General features: G+C 34.7%; 2 protein-coding genes across 2 annotated transcripts in view; both read left to right on the forward strand.

Moving 5' to 3' along the window:
* The window catches only part of LOC129739417 (RYamide receptor-like), a 588515-nt gene that overhangs the window by 438238 nt on the left and 126775 nt on the right, over window positions 1-23502 (forward strand). The window lies entirely within an intron of this gene.
* Window positions 3094-17659, forward strand: LOC129739418 (serine, glycine and glutamine-rich protein). Its single transcript, XM_055730868.1, has 2 exons — window positions 3094-3489; window positions 16369-17659. Exons 1-2 carry the CDS (start codon window positions 3237-3239, stop codon window positions 17028-17030), a joined length of 915 nt encoding a protein of 304 aa, XP_055586843.1. The 5' UTR covers window positions 3094-3236; the 3' UTR covers window positions 17031-17659.

The following is a 23502-nucleotide window of genomic DNA, read 5'->3' on the forward strand; positions in this document are numbered from 1 at the left end:
TTAGAACAAAGCACAATACAACAACCGCTATTGCTAAAGTAATTGATGATATCCATAGTGCAGTTGATAAGAAACAACTATCGATCTTGTTGATGATAGACTTCTCTAAAGCATTCGATAGAGTTTCACACGTTAAACTTCTAAAAAAGCTTTCACACCAATTCATGTTTTCGCAAAGTGCTGTATCGTTGTTAGATTCCTATTTAGGAAATCGAAGTCAGATTGTTATTTGTAACGGTTCGCAATCAAGAGCCGCTCCGGTGATTTCAGGAGTTCCACAAGGATCAATTTTAGGACCGATTCTATTTTTCCATGTTCATCAACGATTTGCCTATGTCTTGCAGGAGAAGTAACATTCATTTGTTCGCTGATGATGTTCAAATTTATCTTTCGAATCCGTATTATCAGCCCGTACTTTTACTAGATGCCATGAACTCGGACTTGAAAAATGTTTATAGATGGTCTCAAAGGAACAAACTACCTATCAATAGTGACAAAACCAAAGCTTTGTTTTTCCCCTCATCCTATAGGCATCGGGAATTAGTACTATTAGCTACAAGAAGTTGTTTCTCTCCGGTGGTTAGCAACCACCGGAATCAACGAATTATCGATTCCGGTACCAGTTAGCGTATGGCGCGAGACGAGAGCGACTACGAGAGTAGCGATGGCGATGATGATCAAGATTCCGGCAGAATGGCAACCATGAAGGAGAACGAGACTCCGGCTGGACGAAGTGAGGTTATCACTGAGCGGCCGTTCAACGATTTGATCGGTTGTTTGCAGTTATTTCGAGGTCGTATATCAGTGCTACGGTTAGCGCACTAAGTAAATACCAGGGCGGCCCGGTGAATAGCCACTGGCGAGGCCTGAAGCGTATCCTGCGAGACCTTCGACGTGTGACCGATATGGCGTTTGTATACCGCAGAAACGCGAACACGGATCCACTCACGGGAAATCCTACTTCGTGGTTAACGAAATGTCAGCAGACGGCCAGTTTGTCGTCGATCGGAGCTGAGATAGGAAACCTTTGCCATAAAGTCAAGGATGGTGTAAGGTTAACAATCTTGCTGGTTGAATTGGGTGTGGTTAGCACTCCTTTCACGTTAATTGAGGGCAATCTTCCTTGCATACAGTACCTGGAAGAGGCGCGGACCCATCAGTGGATGGAGCATCTGCACGTAAAGTATACGTCAAAGAGATCGTGAGAAGCAGTGAGCTTTCTCTACGGCACATATCGACTGACGATCAGCCAGCTGATGCGTTCAAGAAGGCGTTACCGGGGGCGAAGCATACAAAGCTGTTCAGTATTCTCAATTTTCGAATTGCGGTGTTGCTGTGTTAATACTTACGGTTTCGAATAGGGTTCGGAAGATCCCGAACACTTCAGGACAGGACATCCGCCAACGAATTCGCATTTGCGAACAATAGAATCGATGATTGCTAATGACAGTGGATGATGATAAACGCGGTACAAATGTTTACATCATCACACGGTTCAACGAGACGACTGAAATTGGGTTCGTGGTAACACAACAGTGTTGCATGATATTCTGGGTAAGAGTATCAAAGTACTAATTGATAAATGAGTACTTTCCTGGTTAGGGAACATAAGAAGTGGAAAGTGAAAAATAGCTACCGCTAATGTAATGAATAGTTGTTTAAGGACTTGACAAACAAACCTGAATAAAGATAACTCTATTCCAAACACTAAAACCTGCATTTTCAATAATTAAACATAGGATTGAGATGCAAATTTTCACATAGTATTTATTAAGGACAAACAATTGATTTCAATTATACAATTTTGGGTTAGGGGTCAGCCAAAGAGGGCGTCCATATTAATTGTTCACTGTCAGGCGATATTGTCAGGAATATGTATCAGAATGGGATGAAATTTTGAACATGAAAAATTTTGAAGGACAAATTATTTATTTCAGGTGTCATATTTTGGGTCAGAGACGGCAAAAGGAGTAGTATAGGAGTTATCATGCAATAGATTGGTTTGAAAATTTGCACCCGGAAGATTTGAGGGACGGCCAAAAGTGTTCTGACATCAAATTTCGTAAAAAGGCCACCGAAAGAAGTCCGCCATATACATTTTCTTTGTTGTAAATAATTGCTGCTAAACTATTGCTAAAATTTAGTGATCATGCATCGGTTTGAGGCAAAAATTCATATACGAGAGTTTTTTCGGACGGTAAATCGCTTCCTGATTTTTATTTTCGTACGACAAAAATAAAAATTAATATATTTTTATTTCAAACCTTGGTCGCTAGGAATGAATATGAAATCAGATTTAAGTAAATATCAAAAACATTAAAACCAGTAGTTCAAATTCAGACATTGGAAAATTGGTTAAAATGTGTAATTTCTATGCTAATAAATCGTCAAAACGTTTACAATTTTTCTCGCTGCATCACTAACTCCTCCGACGTTCAATGACTTAGTTTCGCGAATTTTCTTTTAGCGAGAAGAGAAAAAAAAGCACCAGCAAACGAGCGATCGCGACAAGACCTTCGCTAACGGTCTTCCGTCAGTCAAGTCTTGCTAGTGGCGAATCCGAACGGCAACTTCGGCCAAAAGCGCAGTCACGAGACTCCACTCGCGCCAGCGAGTGGCCACCAAACGACCTTCAACGAAAACGAAGACGCGCACGTTTGCTTTTGCTTTTGCTTTCTTTAGCCACGCGCGAGAGCGCGTCACAGTGAGTGAGAGCGAACAAAGAAAGACCCCAACCGAATCCCGAGACCTCGGATCGGGGGGCTCCCTAACTGAGCTTTTTGGGAAGGTTTTGGTTTGTTGCTGCCCCTTCTTCGTAAGCTTTGGGCTGTGGCCGCGATCAACTGTGGTCTTTTGGCAGCCGAAAACTTTTTCTCATTCTCTCGGGTTTCGGTCCGATTCGGGGGGAGTCTCACGACGACCGATTTTGATCGCGCCCCGGCCGGTTTCCACCCAAACCAAGAAGAAACGATCATCATGATCTTCTTCTTCAGAGACTTGGACCCGCGACCTGGTGCAACGCTACCGGGGATTATTCATCCGAAAAGGGTATAAATTCGATAACCGAACCGAGGGAAGGTATCAGTCATCTGTTTGCATTTCACGGATCAACAGATCCACCAAGATTCCCTTAAGGAAGAAGTAGAAGAGTTTTCCGGGAACGTCGTTTCACGTCGTGAGTGTGTCGTCGGCGTGTTTTAACACTTGATCCGTTCAGATTTTTGTGTCTCGTAAGGATGCGAGCCTTCGTTCTGTTGAGCTGCTGTTTGGCTCTGGCTTCCGCACGGCCGGAAGCGGGATACTCATACAATCGTCCTTCGTCCGGGGGAGGATCCTCGCATCATGGGGGCGGTGGCGGCGGAGGTGGATACTCCGGCGGCGGTGGTGGTGGCGGTGGATACTCCGGAGGCGGTGGCCACGGAGGTGGCGGATCCTATAGCTCCGGAGGCGGCAGTGGATTCTCGTCCTTTGGCGGAAGTGGTTTCGGAGGTGTGTTTCGAGGGAAAATTAAGTTTGTTGTTGAGGGGGGAAAATGGACTGGAAAAAAGGACTCAAGTGATTACTAGTGAACCTTCGACAGGGGACAGTGTTTAGTAATCTGATAGTTTAAAACATTCCAAAGACCATCAGTGAACAACGAAGCATATTTACGAAATTGTTGATTGACATGAAGAAACCTCAAGTGACTGGGACATTCAAAATTCGACTACTCAAGGATTTTTTAAACTCGTATTTAACAATTATGAGTGCATATTGTTGAAAGCTGCAAACCATGTTTTTTTATTGATAAAAATTTGTAAAAGTTATTTTTACGGTACTTTGTGAATCGAGTGAATTTTGTTCAGAAAACTAAAAACTTTCATTTAAAGAGTGAGCTGTCTGAAAACTGTATTTCATTACTGTTGAAATCACGGATTTTTTTTGTTTCGATTATAGTCGTTTATGGCATTCGACACTTTATAGTAACGTTGCAGTCAGCGGATAGTTATTGATGAACTTATTCGGTACAATTGTGTTCGATGTTTACTCTTGGGCTCGAACTCGTAGACATCGGCTCAGGAGGAAACTGTCTTGCCAACTGAGCTATACCACAAGATCTGGGAAAACTATGTTTCCTTTCTTTTTTTCGCTGTGTAAGGCAGGTTGTCGTAATTACAGAGAAATCTGTAATTTCACAGAATTTTGGGCAAATTTCCATCACAGAATCTGTGTTACAGAAAACAGAATTTAGGGAATATTCATAGATTTCACAGATTTTTTAAAATTAACGTCCGTGTTTCCAAAATTTTAGTTTTTAATAATATAAATTTTGGATTTCTATGATTAGATTGGAACATTTAGTAAAATAATTAAGGTTGATTAATTTTGCTACATTTCAAAATGAAGAAACAAGTATGAAAACGTGAATTTTCAATGAAACTTAGAAAAAAAAACGTCATAAAAAAACAACACAGTTTTTGGATAAAATCACAGAAAGTCAGATTATGTTTTCGCCAAAACACCATTTTTTTGACAACCTTGGTGTAAAGCAACCTTTTTGTTCTGAGATTGAATGTTGATATTTTTTAACATTTGTTCATAATTTTGTCTGCCTCGACATACTAAAATATCTATTTATTTGTTTTATTTTCAACCTGTAATTTACCACCAAGATTTATTTTCATGATTTGTGGACACAACTTTTTTTAACTTTCCCAATTTATCAATCATACTACAACACAGGACTTTTAAAATTTTTGCTGTTCATGCTTTTTTTTTATTTAATTTTCAGTTGGTATGAGCTTCATGGAAAGCTGAATGAATATTCCCTATATGACTATTGGGAAGTAACATTGAGATTTCAGACAAAGAATCTGAAATAAAAAAAAATCCAGGAGAATTCAAATTTTGTGAAAAACAGACAGTTTAACAGTGAAATTCAAAACCTTAAATCGGATTTCATTCAGACCCACAATTGTGATCATCAAATTAAAATCGTCCGATCAAATTAAAAATTAAACTCAAAAACAAAATTGAGGATCAAAGTAACAATCAGAGGTAAGCAGAAATTGCAAAATTTATAGTTCAAATCCGAAAAACACAAAAAATGGTGTTTATTTAATGTGTTGAAATTTTTGAAATATGATGCGGATTAAAACTACACATTAAAAATCATTTATTTTTTGAGAAAAAAAATCTGAAAAAAAAATTAAGAATTTATCAGAAGCTTTCCTCCATGTGACAAAAGTCATCATCCAAAAAAAAAAAAAATTATTCTCAATAGAAGTTAAAATTTTTAGACACAGAATCATAAATTTGGAATAGGATGAAATTGTAAATTTAGAAATTTTCATGTTTAGATAACCGTTCAATGAAATTCACAGTTGAACTATGAGAGCGTTTTTATATATAAACAATTTAAAATGGTCATTTATAGTATGATATGCTGAATTCAGGGTATTTTCTCTTGTAGAGGAAAATTTAAAAAAAAATGTTTATCATAATCAAAACTATAAAATTTGGGCTTGTTTAGTTGGAAAAGTTTCAATTTGAATTTCGAATCTTAGATTCAAACTGGCATTAAAAAAACTCAAAAGCGGAACTCTGATTAGTGAACTACAGTTTTTCAAAATTAAAATGGGTGTAGAGTGTATGAATCAAGGCAAATTTCAAAAATGATCGAAAAACTAAGACTATTTTTGCATCATTCATACTGATACTTATGCTTACTAAATGAGAACTCCAGATTTTCTGGTTTTATCAATTTTATTCCCAACAAGATTGGGAAAAATTAAGTTTTGAAAGGATTCTAATTTTCTTTAAATTTCTGCAAATTTTCTTTTAAAAAATTTTAATTTCTGTATATTTTTTAAATTTTTTTAAAATTTAGGAAGAATTTGATCTTTATCCCGTAAAAGTCGGTACCTTTTTTTTTAAATGAAGAAAAAATACTTCCTTATAATAGAATTATGTTTTTTTTAAGGTTACCATATTGCCCGGTTTTTTTCCGGGTTTGTCTGGATATTATGAAAAAAATTTGGAAACTGGTCGAATTTATTCACTTGATTTGGCAAATCATAGGAAAAAAAAAACAAATTGTATTGTTTTATTTTATTTTTTTTCTCCAAAACGAAATTTTTTTAGCAATTTTTTTTTAACAATCATGGAAGGTTCTTTGAAGCCTAAAATACGATTTAATGTCTGTCGATGTATTTTGAAAAAAAAAAATAATCAAATTTTTTTCTCGATTTTTGTGGAGTTATTTCTGGGTTTTGACAAAATTTGCCCAGATATTTCCAAATAATCTTGTAAATTTTGAAATCAAATGCCCGGATTTTGGAAGGTTTTTATATAAAATTGCCCGAAATTTGTGGCCCGGATAAGTACTGGAAAAAATCTGGTAACCTTAGAAAAGAGTGTATAAATCAATGCAAATTTCAACAGCAGTCGAAAAACTAAGATAAGTTTTAAATTTTTTATAATTAAGGTTGCCAGATTGCCCGGTTTTATCCGAGGTTTGCCCGAATATTTAATAAAAAAAAAATTGGGAAAAGTCCGGCCCGGCCCGATTGCCATAATTTTTTTAAAAACACTCCGAATTTCGCCCGGATTCAAAAATTAAAAAAAAAAAAAAGCAAATGTGTTGCACTTTTTTTTATGCATCCAAATCAAAATTTTCTGAGATATGTTTTTAAAAACAATTTTAAAAAAATTTTTGGAAGTCTGAAATACTATATTAAATAAACTGACAAGTTTTAATGAAAAAAATTAATTTTATTTTTTTTTCTTGATTTTTGTGGAGTGATTTCTGGGTTTTGAACAAATTTTGCCAGGATATTGCCCAGATTTTTGGTCGACAATTTCAAAACAAATGCCTTAATTTCACCAGGTTTTTAGATAAAATTGTCAGAATTTATCTGGCCCTTATAAGTGGCCCTAACAAAGTGAACTCCCCAGATTTCCTGGTTTTATTAATTTTTTTTCCCAACAAGCCTGAAACAAAATACGATTTAAAAGGATTTTAAATGTTTTTCTTAACTTTTTCAAATTTCTGTAAATTTTCTTTCCAAAACTGATAATCTCTATATTTTTTATATTTTTACAAATCTTAGAAGAAGTTTAAAGCCGTTATATTTATTTTAAATTGAAGAGAAAATACTTCTCAATTATAAAATAATGCTTTATTCGTTGCAAAATTCTGGAATATTTTCGTTACAAAAAAATAAATTAAATTTATGTTTTATTCATTGTAGGGTATGCATTCTAGATTCCCTGGATTTATTCGGACGTTCCGGATTTTCAAGAAAAAGTGCTCTAAAGGCCAGAAAATGCATTTAATCCTAAATTCAGCTCAGAATACCGAAAAAAACGTTTCTAAAGACTCGAAAATGAATTTTAAAGTTGTGATACAAAATTGAGCTCAGAATCGCAAAGATCGCTTCTAAAAGCTATAAACCGCATTCTGAAGTTGTGATCCGGATTCTGAAGCTGAGCTCAGAATCGCAAAAAAACGCTTCCGAAGGCCCGAAAATGCATTTTGGATTTGTGATACAAAATTAAGCTCAGAATCGCAAAAACCGCTTCTAAAGGCCAAAAAACGCATTTTAAAGTTGTGATCTCAAATTAAGCTCAGAATCGCAAAAAAAAAACGCTTGTAAAAGCCAGACGCAATTAAAAAATGTGATCCCAAATTAAGCTCAGAACCGCAACAAATAAACGCTTCTAAAGGCCAGAAAACGCATTTCAAAGTTGTGATCCCAAATTGAGCTCAGAATTGCGAGAACGCTTCTAAAAGCCAGAAAATGCATTTAGTATAAGTGGTCCAAAATCTAGCTAAACTTGTTCAATTTTGTCCAGCGAGTATTGAAATTCAGAATGTCGAGTTCCGGTGATTCTCGGCTTAGATTTCTTTGCGGTCTTTAATGTGTTAAGGCCTAAGTTAAGCTCAATATTTCTATGCTTGTTTTATCCAAATTGTTTCGGATTTGGAGTTTGAAAACAGATTCGAACGCTGCTGACGTGTGCCGAAAAAAAAAGATTATTTTTGGGGGTTTTACTCACTTTCTTAGATTTTTTTGTCGAATTCCCATCAAATTCTGCTAAGATTCGTCTGGATTTTGAGTAGAAAAATTAAAGATCAAATGCCCAAATATTGTCAGGTATTGTAAAAATTTGTTCAGACAGAATTTGCGGTATCAGTAGTGGTATCATTATTTTCTAAAAATTCGATTGTAAACGTTGACTAAACAGAGGTTAAGGTTTCAGTGAAACCTAAACTTGTCATATTTCAGGTATACGAGTATGAAAAGTGTGACCCAAATTCTGGCATTGTGCCACTTTTTTTCCGAGCAAAATAATACCAAATTTTACTTTTAAGGTATTATAGCAAAATGAGGTATATTTTGCCTTAAAAGTCTGCTCAGGATTGGAAATGAAATAAACTCAAGATTTTTGTTTTTGATAGTTTTTTTTTTTGAGTCATAACAAGTTTAAAAGGTTGATTTTGTTCATTAATCGTCCGATTTCCAACTATCGCTCTTCCAATTGAGACAAACCTTAAAGATCCCAAATATTTGTCTCGCAACCTTCATTCCCAAATAGGAAGAGACAAAATCGGGTTACATAAAAACCACAAAAATGTTTCCTCCGGTAGCGAAACCATTCCTAGACAGTGGGTGGGTAAGGACTATTTTCCCGATTTTCCGGGAACCAAACTCAATTGGATTTACCTTTCCCGGAGTGAACAATTTCAGTTCGACAACTTGGAGGTCTAGTCAGGTGTTTGAAGGCAAAGCAAAAGAGAGAGAATGCTCGCCACGTTTCTACCGGAACTTCTAATTAACTGGTAAATGGCACCGCTTTCAACCTTAAGGAAGGAAAGGGGAAAATTTTCCAGAACCGATTGCGGACGGAAGTTGGGCTGCCACGAAGCAGAAGCTGGAAGGCACGGCATCGGCCGGCCGACTGACTGACAGACTGACTGACTGACTGAGAGTCGTTCGGTCCATGGAAAGTGATTAAATTTCAATTAGTAACTGTTCGGTGTCCTCTGGCTGCCTAGAAATTTTCGTCCAACCAGCCTCATTTTGCGCCATCGAATTCTGGTCCGAAACGACGACAAATTTTGCCTCCCTCCCGACCCCGAAATTTTACCGGGAAACAAATTTACATTTTGTCACACGTTTTTCCTCTGCATCCGTCATGTTTCCGTACATTCCTCAGAGCCGCCCCGAAAAGTTAAATATTTTGTGTTTCAAAAGTTTGCGCTTTTGTTGGACCCACAATTTTGAGTATGGTTGGTGTCGGCAGCCAAATTCTAATGGACTCTTCATGCCGTTGATGTTTGTTATGATGTCCTCCTCGATGGGTGAGTTCAGGTGGGAGAAACGGAAGCTTTTTGATTTGAATTCGATTCCGGGAAAGCCGCCCGGAAAACCATTGCATTGAGGGGTTTTTCGATAACATTTCATGGAATGCGGAGCCTCACTTTTGGTCTGCCAGAAATTAGTTTTTCAACCTAATAAAATTATAAACCTGCTGCTGCTGTTTAGTGATTTCATTCATTGCCGACACCCGGCCATTCAGGGCGGTAAATTTGGTGGAAGGTGCCAATAATGAACCGACTTCCAATTACCATATTCGATTTTCAACGGTATCTGGTTGGGATTTGTTTGAAATTGAGAGAAGTTTTGTAAATTATTGGTTCAATTAACTTATTTTTTGGTAATTAAGTCAATTACAAACAATAGAGTTTGCTATTTTGTTAGAATTGTAGGAAAGAGCAATCTCTTCAAAAATTTAAAATTTTCAATATGCTTATCGAATGGCTTATGATTCAATTTGAATGAAATTATCGTCTCAATCCGTTAAAGAAAAACCAATAAAAGCTGATCGGACCTATTTTTTATTTTAAACCACTAGCACTTCTAATTTCGGAGATAGAACGTGTGAAAGTTTTAAAATTGATAAACTTTGAGGACAATTGAAATATATCTACAAAAACATTTTGGTAGCTATATGTCTGAAAATTTTTTTTTATGAAACTCGAAAAAAATCAGTCACATACATTAAAATTAAAAACGAAATTCTGTATGCATTTTTTTTTTTAAATAAAACAGTATTAGTAAGAGTTGAGAACATTGAATCTTCACATAACTTTACAGATTTTTAAAAATTTGTAATGGAAAATCAGAATCATCAATTGGAGATCAAGTAATACAGTTAAATCTTCTTTCTTGATATGAGCTCTGTTTGAGGATTATTGTTCGAAATGTTTATACAAACTATACAAACAAATTTGAATAACTTTTCAGAAATCACATTTGACTTCCGATATTGAAACAACTCTCTCAGATCCAAAACCTAAAGTCAAAGATTTAAATTGACAGCCAAAACTAATAACTTATAATAAAATTTCATGTTCAGAATTTTGAATCAATGATCATTAAAAATTGAAGATGGTTCATAATAATTCTGAATTTTGAAGCAATGTTCCCAAATTAAAAAAAAAAAACCATGATTACCTTTTGAATATCCGAAATCAGTTTATTTAATTATACCTAAAATTTAGACCGTATGAGACTGTTCGTATTTTCGGATTATAATTTTCAAATAAAAGTGTTCGTTTCCCATTTCAAAACGGAGTATTTACTGTTGATCTAAAATTGTATAATTTATTTAGTTTTTAAAGCTTTTTTTCGAACAAATACAAACTCATATAGGACATGGCCGTAGGAACGGGGAGTGTCTTGGGATTTGAACCCAATGAGGGTCCAGTAGAAGAAATTGAGGTATTCGAGAGTAACAAACTTGACTCAATAGTGATGCCAAAACGTCAAAATTTAATCTCGGGTTCATAATTCTGCTACCATTCCATAATAATTCTTGCAGATATCCGGTCCGGGCTATTTTTTTCTTTTTTTTTTAGAAAAACCTGTCAGAACTTGGCATTTGAGATCAATATTTCAAATCCAAAACCGGGTAAATCCAGAAAAAAATTGAAAAAATTCAAGCATTATTCATGTTTAAGTTGATTGAAATAAATCTAAAAAAATGTCATACTAAATCATTACTAAAACAGAACTTTTTGACTAATTATGCAAATAATGTGAATAGATTCTGACAATATCTGGCCAATTTTTTTCACAAAAACCGGAATAGTCTCGATTAATTTTACTAAATATTCGGACAAGCCCTGATAAAACCGAGTATTCTGGATGCTTATCCTACAATATTTAGAATAAATTCCCACGTGTTGATTGAAACTCTGTTCTGAATAATTAATTTTTAATAGATTTAAAAGCATTTCGAAAGTTTTGTTTCTAAGTATTAAAATCTAAATAGTATTTCTGTGTTTTTTTTATTTTGGATTCTGTATTTTGCTGAGGATTTTTGTTTTTCCATTTGAATCACCATTGATAATTAAAAATGAAGAGCTGTTTCGTATTCTAGGTTCAAAATTTAATTTCATACCAAATTTGATCCTTGAGCTTCGAAACGCATATGCATTTTCAAAATTTACCTGAATGAAAATATTCTGAATATAAAAATTATAAACCATTCTGAATTTTTGTTTCGTATTCAGATTTTAAGTTCCTGAACTTAATTTTTATGCAGAATTGAAACAAAACAATGCTTTAAAACGACAATCCATAACTGAAAAATTGGCTCCAGATCCATCATTCAAAATTCATATTTAAATTCAGAATCACAAAATTAGAAGAGAATTTAAATAATAAGCTCAGATTGAACCCCGAAACTTCAAAATTCGAATTATTGATTCATGATTTAGGGCTCTGAAATAGATTTCACATGTTGATTCATAACTAAAATTCTATTTTTGAATGAAGATTTAGAAAAGTTATTGAAATTTGGAAACAGATTGTAATACTGGTTTCGAATTTTGATTCAGAACAGGCATTAAAATTCTGATTCATATTCAGATCAGAAATCTATATCAAGATAACTTTTTCGTTGAGCAATTCAAATCGCAAGTGATCGCAGACTTATGAATTAAATGTCATTTCAAAATATCTGCTAAAATCACAAATATAAAGTAAAATTGGATTTTATTTAAAAACTAGCTGATTTTACCCGGCCTTGCTCAGGTTCGCATAAAATAAAAATGAGTCGTTGGAGTTTTCGAAATTTTGGCAGCTTTGTATTCATCATTAGATGTAAGAAATTTTGCCAATTTTAGGTCATGTTAGCTTTGTAAGTTTTGTTTTGTTCTTTTTTAGGTTTTGATTGAGATTATTTATTGTTTTACTCGTGTTCAAAGTTTTGAAAAACTTATAGTTATGAGGTTTGTGTTTAAAGAAATTTAAAACTATTTCTCTTGAATGCTTGTTCATCCTATCATAATAAACATTTTTTTCACCCACCATTTCTAAAGATGCTTTAATAGCATTTACCTGACATATTCAGCTGATTAAACTGTTTTTTAACTTTCACATCCCCCATTTAATGAAAATCTTTTTTTGGAGATCATCCCACTTTTCAAGTTTGATGATCTCCCTGTACAATGTTATATTCAAGTTTTATTTACTTAAAACTAAAAAAAAAACTTTCAAATCATGTTGAACCATAGTTAAAATTCACTTTGCATTTTTTCAATTGTATATGTGCTTTTGAGAATCACACTGCTTATTTGTTCTTAAATGTTGAAAGTTCCACTAATAGTTTTTTGAAGCTATCGAAAACAAACTATCTCTGAACCGAAGTTCCCATTATAATGTTACGAAATAGATTTAATTTGAGTTATATTTCAACGTTTCCATTGTTGGACACAATCCCATTAATTATTGTCAAAAATTATCAATGTTGTCAAGTCACATTGATGACCAAAAATGACTCAAAAGTTAGAAATTGACTAATGGAATTGAATTGTATAAAACTCAAAACCTTTAGATTTAGTTTCCTAATCAATTTTATAAACCCCCGTTTGAATTCCTCGAAGGCTATCCAAAAGGATGAATCTAAATCTAAATTTTTCTTTCTCTATCCCTTCTCTATTCTCTAATCGCAAAAATATGAAAATGGATGGCCCTTAAAAGCTGGAATTTATGAAAATCGGTTCATAAGTTTTTAAACCCTCAGTCTAAGTAGTTGTTTAGCTTAAAAAGTCAATTCATTGTTTACTGTTCAGTCCACTGTATGTTTTTGTAGACCCTCAAAGAAAAACTTAAAGGTATGAGCTTTAAATTAAAAGGCACACAAAATAATTTCCTGGAAAGCTTATTCATCACGATAAACATTTTTTTCATCCACCATTTTTTAGGAAGCTTGAAAAGATTTGGACTTTTATTTGTTATCTTCAAATGATCAAATTTTTTTGATATCTTTCCCATCCTGCCTCTAATAAAAATCTCTTTTGGATATCATTCCACTTTTCAAGACGGATGATCTTCCTGTACAATGGTACATTAGACCTTTATCTACTTTGAAATTTCTAAACAAACATCCGAATCTGATTAAACCATGTTGAAGACTCACATTGCATGTTTTAAACTATTTGTGTACTTTTTTCGCTTTTTAATTTCACACTGTTTTATGAGTACTTGGTCTTAAATGTGAAAGTTCCACATTTAGTTTTTTGAAGTTTTTGAAAACAAACCACCTCTGAACCGAAGTAACCATTCTAATTTTATATGTCAGTTACATTTCAATGTTCCCATTCTTGGACATTCATCCCATTAATGCTTGTGAAGTGTGATCAATTTTAAAGTTCATTTGGTTAAATTCGCAGTACTAAACGGTTCTACTATAAGTTTTATCTAAATTAGATGGTAGAATTGATCAAATTGCCTCAAAAGTTATAAATTGGCAAAAGAAATAGAACTGCATAAAACTGAAAACCTCTGATTTAATTAATAAAAGTTTAATGTAATGGATTTGTTTCCAACGGAACCAAAAGTTTTTCCAGATTATACACGATAAATTTCCAAATCCCCCGTTAAAATTCCCCGACGGCTTTTAAAGCGTTGAAATCGAGGCCTTCAACTTATAACTCTGAATCTTTTTTTTTTTTTCTCTATGAGAGATTCTAAAAATTCGGCAATAGTTGGTTCATAAAAGCTGGAATTTATGAAAATCGTTTCATTCAGCAGAAGAAGTCAATTCACTGTTCAGTTCACTGTATATTTATGTAGACTCTCAAAGCACCCCAGCAGCGGTAGGGAGCACTTTGAAAATCACTACAATTCTATTCAATATATTTCTAACAGGCTAGTTGTATTTTTCAATTCAAAATGTAGGCTCATTAAAGCATTCAAATATCTCCTACCAGTACCACGTGCTTAGAACAGAAGAAGGAATAAAAATACCCGCTAAAATTCCCCCTTTCAAATTTTCAAAGATCAGCAAGCTTTGATTTGCTGTCCAGTACACGTGAACTCTGAATGGTCGTTTCTAATGCCTGGCCCATGGAGATGGTGAAAACAAAACCCGCCAAAGGAAACGAAAATCTGTTAGCAAAATGTGTGCCATGACTTTTGGTTCGTGTGAATAAAACCGAAAGTTGTATGGGAGGGTCCCTTTTCTTAGGTAGGAGGGGCTCATAACTATTACTAAAACCTTACCCTGGTTCAACTACATCTCTGTACCAATTTTCAGGCTGATCGGTTCAGCGGTGTGGATTTGTATAAGGTGCATACAAACAAACAAACATATATAGTCCAACTCATCTTTATATATTAGATTTGTTTTTTTTTTGGAAAACCCTGATTTTTTACTGAAAAAATCGTTCACAGGTTTCAAATTATGGAATTGATTTAAAAAAAAATAGTTGGCATATAAGAAAACATATGATCTCCACGTGAAAAAACTGTAAAGTAATTTCAAATTCTCTCAGTTTATTGCCTAATATGTTGAATTGACTTTCTGTGACTTCGATCGGTCGAGTCGGTTTTCCGAAAACCACCAGAAAGTCAATTTTTGAGCAAATTTTTATTTTGATAACACCAGATCTCGACGTTTCGTGCATTTCTTAGTCATTTGGCATCAAAATTAAAATTTCGATATTAACAATTTCTTTTGGACTCCTCTTTGGTGTTTTTCAAAATTTCAACAGTCGATTTTGAAAAAAAAAATTTCGAATTTTCGCCAAATTTCGACATTTTATGCATTATCAATTCATTGAGAATCAAAATTCAAATTTCGATTTTTCGGATTTCCTTTGGTCCCCCCTTTGGTGTTTTTGAGCGTCAAAAATTTGAGACTTCGAGGGTTTTGAGGCTGCTTTAAATCAAATCCGATTGACCTGAAATTTTGCACAGGAAAGGTTATGGTCCAATCTTCATTATTTATATGGTTGGTTTGCGAAGTTCGACATGACCAAATGGCTGCCACCCTAAATAGGATATGTGTCATGAAAAAAAAAAAATTAATTCTATGTTAAAAACAATTTAAAAAATATTGTTTTGAAGCTTTTCAAAAGTTTAGTCAAGATTTATTAGGCTTGACGTTTAGTTTGATGTTTAAGCGGAATGTTTCCAAAAATTTTTTTTCTTCTTTGAACCTTCAAAGAATTGGTTTTCAATTTTCAGGAAAACCAGCGCCATTCTGTTGTTTTTTTTTTCTTGCTTAAATCACCGTTTATTTTCAATTTTTGATGTTAAACTTCAATTGAATATGGAAAAATTGTCTAATTTTGTGATTTCATATCACATGTAGAGGGCTTTGTTATTTGTCTTTCCAACAAAAAAAAAAACAAGTATAAACAATATTTTGTTTTCATATTATTTAAAATTATCATCCATTTCTGAGAACTTTAAACATTTAAAAAAAAATAAGCTGATTTTTACAACATTAAGTAAAGAGTAAGCGATTGCATATAACTAACTTCTTTGAAAAAAAAACACCGTGATCGAAATGCCAACATTATGTACTATATAGGAAAAAAAACTACAAAATTTAGTGTGATCGAAACATATTTTCATGAACGAATCTGAAATTTAAATAACAAACTGTCCCAGTTGGAAAATATATTAAAAAAGCATACATATAATAAACGGGAATAGCGTACAAGTTTAATGAATTTACACTCCAAATAAATTTTCTTGTTTAGAGTCTTCTTTGAAAGCTTTATTTATAGATAAAGGTTTGATAAAAAAAATGAGATGAAACTGAAATGAATTTATGATAACTTACCTTTCGGAGTTAGCGAAATCATTACTAAAGAAACTTTTTGATTAATAAGGGAATTTTCATCTCATAAATCTATCTATATTCAACGAAATTTTAAACTTTTTTTTTACTTTTAATGACTCCGATTAAAGACAGTCTAAGAAGATAGAAGACAATATTGAAACATTTGAGGGGAACAATTTTAAATATCTAGCAACGAAACTCATCCAAAACCCTTGCCAAAATTTCCTCACCTCCTCACAGGTTCATCCTCGTTCAGCTCCGGTGGCTCTAGCTTCGGGGGCGGCAGCGGAGGCGGATTCGGCGGTGGAATCAGCAGCTTCGGCGGCGGCGGCAGCTTCTCATCCGGAGGTGGAGGCGGAGGCGGCGGCTACTCTTCAGGCGGTGGCCAAGCTATCATCCAGAAGCACATCTACGTCCATGTTCCGCCACCAGAGCCAGAGGAGGTCCGCGTCCAGCGACCAATCTCGGTAGCCCCGGCCCAGAAGCACTACAAGATCATCTTCATCAAGGCTCCGTCTCCACCGGCGTACCAGGCTCCTCAGATCCCGATCCAGGCCCAGAACGAAGAGAAGACCTTGGTCTATGTGTTGGTTAAGAAACCCGACGATCAGCAGGACATCGTCATCCCAACTCCGGCCCCAACTCAGCCCAGCAAACCGGAAGTCTACTTCATCAAGTACAAGACCCAGAAGGAATCGAGCGGAGGCGGATATGCCGGAGCTGTCGGAGGAGCCGGATTCGACGGTGGAATCGGAGGAATTGGTGGCGCTATTGGCACTGGCCATGATAGTGGTATCAGCACCGACATCGGAGGAGGACACTCTAGCGGAGGATCGGGAGGACACGGAGGAAGCGGCCCATCCGCTCAGTACGGACCACCCGGAAAGTCCGGACCTTACTAAATCTCGAAACGCCAAACCGCCATAGAAGAAGACAAACCAACAAATTCTGGCCTCCGGACGTATCGCGGATCACGTAGCTAGTCGAATCAATTCACAAACTATACACGAAAGTATTCAACCATTCCGAGACCAACACTCTCACACATACACACAAACAAACAAATACACACGAAAAAAGATTCATGAAAAAAGAACTCTAAAAAGTTCAAACAGAAAAAAACATCAACGCTAAAAAAGCGAAAAAATACCACCCTACTACGAAGCAGTGAATCAAAGCCAAGCAGTGAAAACAAGAGAGGAAAACTCTCACTTTCACGTTCGTAGAACGACCATCATGACCGGCTGCAGTGCGCTTCCGGTTCCGGTTTCCCGGAAACACCCGGAACGCGAGCGAACAGCTTCTTTTGTAAATAGATTTCCCCCGATTTGAGTACCCTCCTCAGATCCCTTCCAACCAGGGATATTTCCGTCCCTGTTGATGGGGACACCGAGCAAGGAGCTCATTTTCTTTAGAGCTGTAGGATCGTATTTTTACTGCTACCCTCTACCCCCTAGCCCTTAATTGTAATCTTGTTTTATTTTTAGTACGAAAAAATGCAATTAAAACGGTGACAAATTTTAAGAAAAAAAAACAAACCACGTTTTACTGTCCTAGCTTAACTGTTCCGAAACGATCCTGGATATGTACGTTTGCAGCCGACGGCTATCAACTGCTTCCTTCTGGGGTAGGGTGATCAGTTATTTGGTTTTGAAGTTGTTCAAGAGGAACTCAACAGATTGAAGTTTATTTGGTATTGGTGTAATTCATTAGATTTTCATATTTTCAATTCAGTCATTGACGCTATAATGATAGTTCCTAAGATAGTGAAATTATTTCTCCAGTTGAGCTTCACGGACAACAAAAAGACAGCCTTGGGCCAAAGTTTGGCCACCCATGGTTTAGACGATGGTCAATCAATTTGTCCACTGAAGATGAGCGAATACCAGAGTAGCTCGAAACGTATGGACAACTGGTAGTTTATTTGATTATTACTAAAACTCACCGAAAAACGTCGATAAATTCGAAGTATAAACAAACACAGTGATAAAACTATAAAATCCTACTGTGAAATAAGACAATATTTTTTGTGTCAAATGTGTCAAAATGCATTTTTAAGAGAAATTTTTTGTGGTCATACTTCATAAAAGCTTCATCATATTTACCTTCAATGATATTTATGGATATCAGTAATATCTAAAATTGATTTGCAAATTAATCGATGCAATAGGGATCTCTGTTCAAGAAACCATCATTTTTATTTTTTGGTTGACTTTATTACAATAAATCTGCTGCCAATAAATGCCTCTAAGATTGAAACAGGAATTTCCTTAAGAAATATAGAGGAGCACTGGAGGTTGAGGAAAAACTAACAAGATCATACCATTTTCCAATGTGGATCCTGATATTATCCCTTTCCTTAATAACAAAAAAACCCTTCCTTGAAGTATAAACGGTTTCTATAGCTGCAGATACTGACTAATCACGGCTTCCGAGTTTTCCGTAAAAGCTTTTGAAAAATATTTCAAGTCCAGTATTTTTCAAAAGGTGGATTGATGATCCTAAAAAGTATCTTACTAACAATTCTTCCTACACCCCTTATTGACAACTAGGACATGGCCGGCACCATTATTGGTCTTTTTTTTTTTAAGAGAGAGAACAAGTTTTGTGCACTAAGAATGTGTTGCTAATTCCAAAGTCTATTGACCTCTGCGCAAAGTTGATGGCCTTGGTCAATCACGGAGTAGCAACTATTGGCGAGGTAGAACTCTGCTTAGCCACTCCAGCGATTGTAAGATTCGAAATGCATACTGTTGAAAACGCAGGTTTCAGTGGTGGAATAGAGTAATCTCTATTCATGTTTCGTCTGTGAGGTCAGTACAATACAACTATATTAATTAGCGAAAGCTAATTGTCATTTTCTACTTCTTATATTCTCTAACCGGGAAAGTACTCATTTCTCAATGAGTACTTTGATATTCTTACCCAGAATATCTGGCATCACTGTTGTGTTACCACGAACCTAATTTGAGTATTCTCGCCTAACCGTGTGATGATGTAAACATTTGTACCGCGTTTATCATTGATCAATTGTTCTCGATTGCGAATTGAACAAAAAGCAAGAGGAACCAAAACAAACAGTGTTTTGGTTCTGCTCGCAGCAGAAATCGGTTGCTGCTGTTTAGATCGCCGGAAGGAAAACGTATGTTTCAACACACACATTTATGCATTATAGTTATAACACAAGATTATTAAAAATTTTATGAAGAGATTAACCACCGTAATTTTTGTTTGTTACTTTGATTTATCGGCCTAGCGGTGAAAAGTGATGTCCTTTTTAGTAGGGACATCTAAAGATTATGAAATTTTTTATATAGATGGATAGAAGGTTAGAAGAAATGAAAGATGGTGAAAATGAGCGGGTAGAATTTGTCTAGAAGCATTACCATCACATACCAAATTTTTGTTCCTCACGAGCCTACTACTATGAAGTGGTAGATACAGATAGAGTTGCATCTACCACCACACATTAGTAGGCTTAGCGTGGTCCGCCCCACAAGCGAGAACTTGTAGTTCGTCCGCACTACAAGTTCTCGCTTGTGGGGCGGACCACGCTAAGCCTACTAATGTGTGGTGGTAGATGCAACTCTATCTGTATCTACCACTTCATAGTAGTAGGCTCGTGAGGAACAAAAATTTGGTATGTGATGGTAATGCTTCTAGACAAATTCTACCCGCTCATTTTCACCATCTTTCATTTCTTCTAACCTTCTATCCATCTATATAAAAAATTTCATAATCTTTAGATGTCCCTACTAAAAAGGACATCACTTTTCACCGCTAGGCCGATAAATCAAAGTAACAAACGATTATTAAAAATGTTATAAATATAGTTATTTATTTATAAAAAACGGTGTTATAATTAAAAAGTTGCTCATTTGAACTTTGATTTGAATTGAAAAAGCCAATGTTTAATACTTCTTCAATTCATTTTCCTGTTTAATCTACTTCGTTACGAAACTCCAAAACTTAATTGCAGGGAAATTAATATGAATATAGTATCCGAATGTTTAATGGCAATTAACAAAAATTTTCGATAGAATCCGCCGATAAATTAACACCCATTAGATAAATCTCCATCCTCAAGCAGACTTCACTTATACTTTTCAAAGTCAATTGAATTGTCTATAAATGATAAATTCCATCTTCCAATCATAATGCTTGAATTTTAGAGTAGAGTAGAATAGAGTAGAAGAAGGTTTCTTTGTGCATATCTGCTCTGTTTCTGTTTTTCAATCTCATGAACAAGAAGCAACATTTTGTCTTGATCGTTACTGGAATTGTCAAAAAAAATTATAGCTTAGTGCATTTAGAAATGGGACAGTTAAGAATGCGCGTATCTCAAAAAATATTCGTTTGATCGAAATACTTTCTATAAAGGAAATGAAGGTAATCTTATGATAATTCATGGAAAATTTTCAAAAAATTATTTATCAGTTTTTTTTTGCAAAATGTGTATTTTATTCATGGTAACTTCCATCGGCCGGCTCACACTTTTTTCAGTCATGATATTCATCTGTTTTTCCAACTTAGACTTCGTATAATTTGTTTTTTAGGTGGTTGCATCCTTCTCCTTCAATTTCTGCAAGTTTTTCTTCCAATACTTCTCTATTTGAAGAAGCTAAGAGCAATTTAGTGAGTACAACTGTTCAAAAAACAAAATTATTTTTTAAATGGAATTTCTGCTGGAAAACCCGTCATGAGATTGAACCTAAATAATAATCGGTTAGTATAGATCATAAATTGAAAAGCGTGTATACAAGATTACTTTTTTTGGCATTCAAAAACAGTGAAAACCAAAGCTTTCGTTTGAAAAACTGTTGTATTTTTCCAAAGGAGCAGAATTTTGGCAAATCATTATATTTTATACAAAACAACCAGCAAATACAAACTTTAAACTTCTAAGGATCTTACCACGAGCAGACATGTTATAGGATTCAAACGCTGGAATTTGTTTGAAATAGGGTTTTTCATGAGATGAGTTTTGTCGTCCATCAGAACTCATCTGTCTGATAGCCTCGGTTCTGTTTATTTAGCTTACGAGCTCTGGAACGAGCAAAAACTTGTTGTTTGAGGTTAGATTTAAATAACTCATAAGTCATAACTAGGCAACATTTATGTTGCCTAGTTATTTTTTATTAACATTTCAGCTATCTACACTTCGATTTTCACTTATTAAAAATGAAAAATTTTGGTATGAACCTTGACTTCCCTGATGACCTTAAACCGTAATTTCCGATCATGTGTTTCTCTCCAGTGTTTGATTTGAACTTAGTGGACATTTTTGACAGTGTTTGCATACTTTTCCCTTCTTTTACACAATAATCAACGGTTTTGTCAGCTATCAATTTAAAAATCAATTTTGTTAAGAAAACTGTGCATAGTTTAAAGTTTTTTTTTTCTATTTCTCTTGCATCGTAAGTATCTCAGAAAGCATAAATTAAAAATTTTGAAAAAAATAGTTCTGATAGTACTTTTCACAGGCAACAAAATGCTGTCAAAATTTGGAATGTGCGATAATAAATAAATGTGATATCAGCAAAAGAATGTGTCCCATTTTTAAAAGAACTACCCGAGCAGACTTTTATGGCAAAATTATAGCAAATTTTGCTATCACGCCCTGAAAGTTTAATTTGCTCTCATTTTGCTTGACATAAGGTGGTACACAGCAAAAATGAGAGCACAAATTTTCATACTTGGTTAGCAAAGTGATACCAAATTTTGCTAAAACTGAGACCCAAACTATACCTCGTTTTCCGAGAGCTTGGAGAGCATAATGATGTCAATATTAAGCATCACATATTTTTCAATAAAAGCAAAATTTGGCATCATTATGCTTTCAAAATTTTCATGAAAACGAGAGCATAACAAGGTACAGTTAAGGTTTCATTGAAAGCAAAATATGACATTACTTTGCTGTCCGCGTTTGAAAATTTTGATTTCATTTTTGCGCTGTGTACTACTTTAAGTCAGCCTAAATGAAAACAAATTTGGATTTCAAAGCGTGATAGCAAAATTTAGTTAAATTTTTCAATGTATCTATAATGAAATACGTTTAGAGAATGCGTTGATTAGAAGAGGAATGCAATATTTCGAAACAAAACTTTCCTCTCATTAGATTAAACGCCTGAAGTTATACTAGAAAACAAAATTGTGCAATCATAGAACAAAATTTGTTACTAGGAAGAATCTGCTAATAAAAAGAAGAAGAAAAAACCATTGGTAATTTTAAATATCTGAGTATAGTCCACGTTTAAAATGTGCATGTGAGTTTAATCAGAAGAGCTTATTCTGAGAATCTATCGACGTGACGAGAAGTGATTTATTCGACACTCGAATAAAAGTTTTCAGAATACTTTAACGCTTATATGAGGATGAATGTTGAGTCATGAACGAATATGGATGTTGAATTTGGACTATATTACCGGAAAATTAATTACTAATAAAAACTGAAATCCAAAAATGATATAAAAATCAGAATTTAATATGAGTGTGTGAAATCAGAATCTGCATCTCTTATTTAAACTAAAATTTGGATTTGGTAGGATTTAGGGGAGATGAACGGTGATCTCAACTCCCAAAAAAATTCGATCAAAATACATATGCAGAAACATCGAATAAAGAAACACAACTTTAAAGAGTTGCTTTGTAGAAAACTGAGGGACGAACATGAGGCGTCCAAAATAACCAAATGTGCCGAGTTTATTCGTTAAATAAACATAAATGAGCTTCTACCTAGTACATTATAAAAACCGATGCTAAATTCCCAGAATAAGTCCCCAACCCGTTGCATAAGGAAAGGCGATTTTTCGAGATATGAACTGTATAATCAATCTAGTTGGGTAACACTTATTTTAGACCAGGGGATTTGTTTTGGACCACCCTGTCTGGCGCTGTTATAACGAATCATGAAAAAGTTCAGTGCAATATACTTAGTGCCCGGGCTTCAACTATATTTGTTGAAAATTTAATGATTAGTTGTTTAAAAAAAGAGCCGAATAAGGTGGTTTGTCTCGAAAAATCGTATTTCCTTATGCAACGAGTTGAGCAGGTTTATTCATCCCTAGTTGAGCACTTATTCTGGGAATTCAGCATTTGATTTTTTATATGCATTTTTTTTTTTTGAGCCACCTTATTGGCAAGAAAAAAGCTAACAAATTTAAATTTCATGATGATTGCAAAAAAATGATGTCATTTTGTGGTAAAAGTTTGGTATCAAAACCAGAGTTGCTACTAGTTATGCAACGTGTAAATATGCTCATAAATGCACAGGAATCGTCGGGTAAAATCGCCCGAAAATGCTTCATGACCAGAAGTAACTTCTCAAAACATTGAACAGTTGAAACTAGCTCATTTTAAGATGCGACCCAGGTC

The sequence above is a fragment of the Uranotaenia lowii genome, chromosome 1, assembly GCF_029784155.1.
Source record: "Uranotaenia lowii strain MFRU-FL chromosome 1, ASM2978415v1, whole genome shotgun sequence".
Classification (NCBI taxonomy): Eukaryota; Metazoa; Arthropoda; class Insecta; order Diptera; family Culicidae; genus Uranotaenia; species Uranotaenia lowii.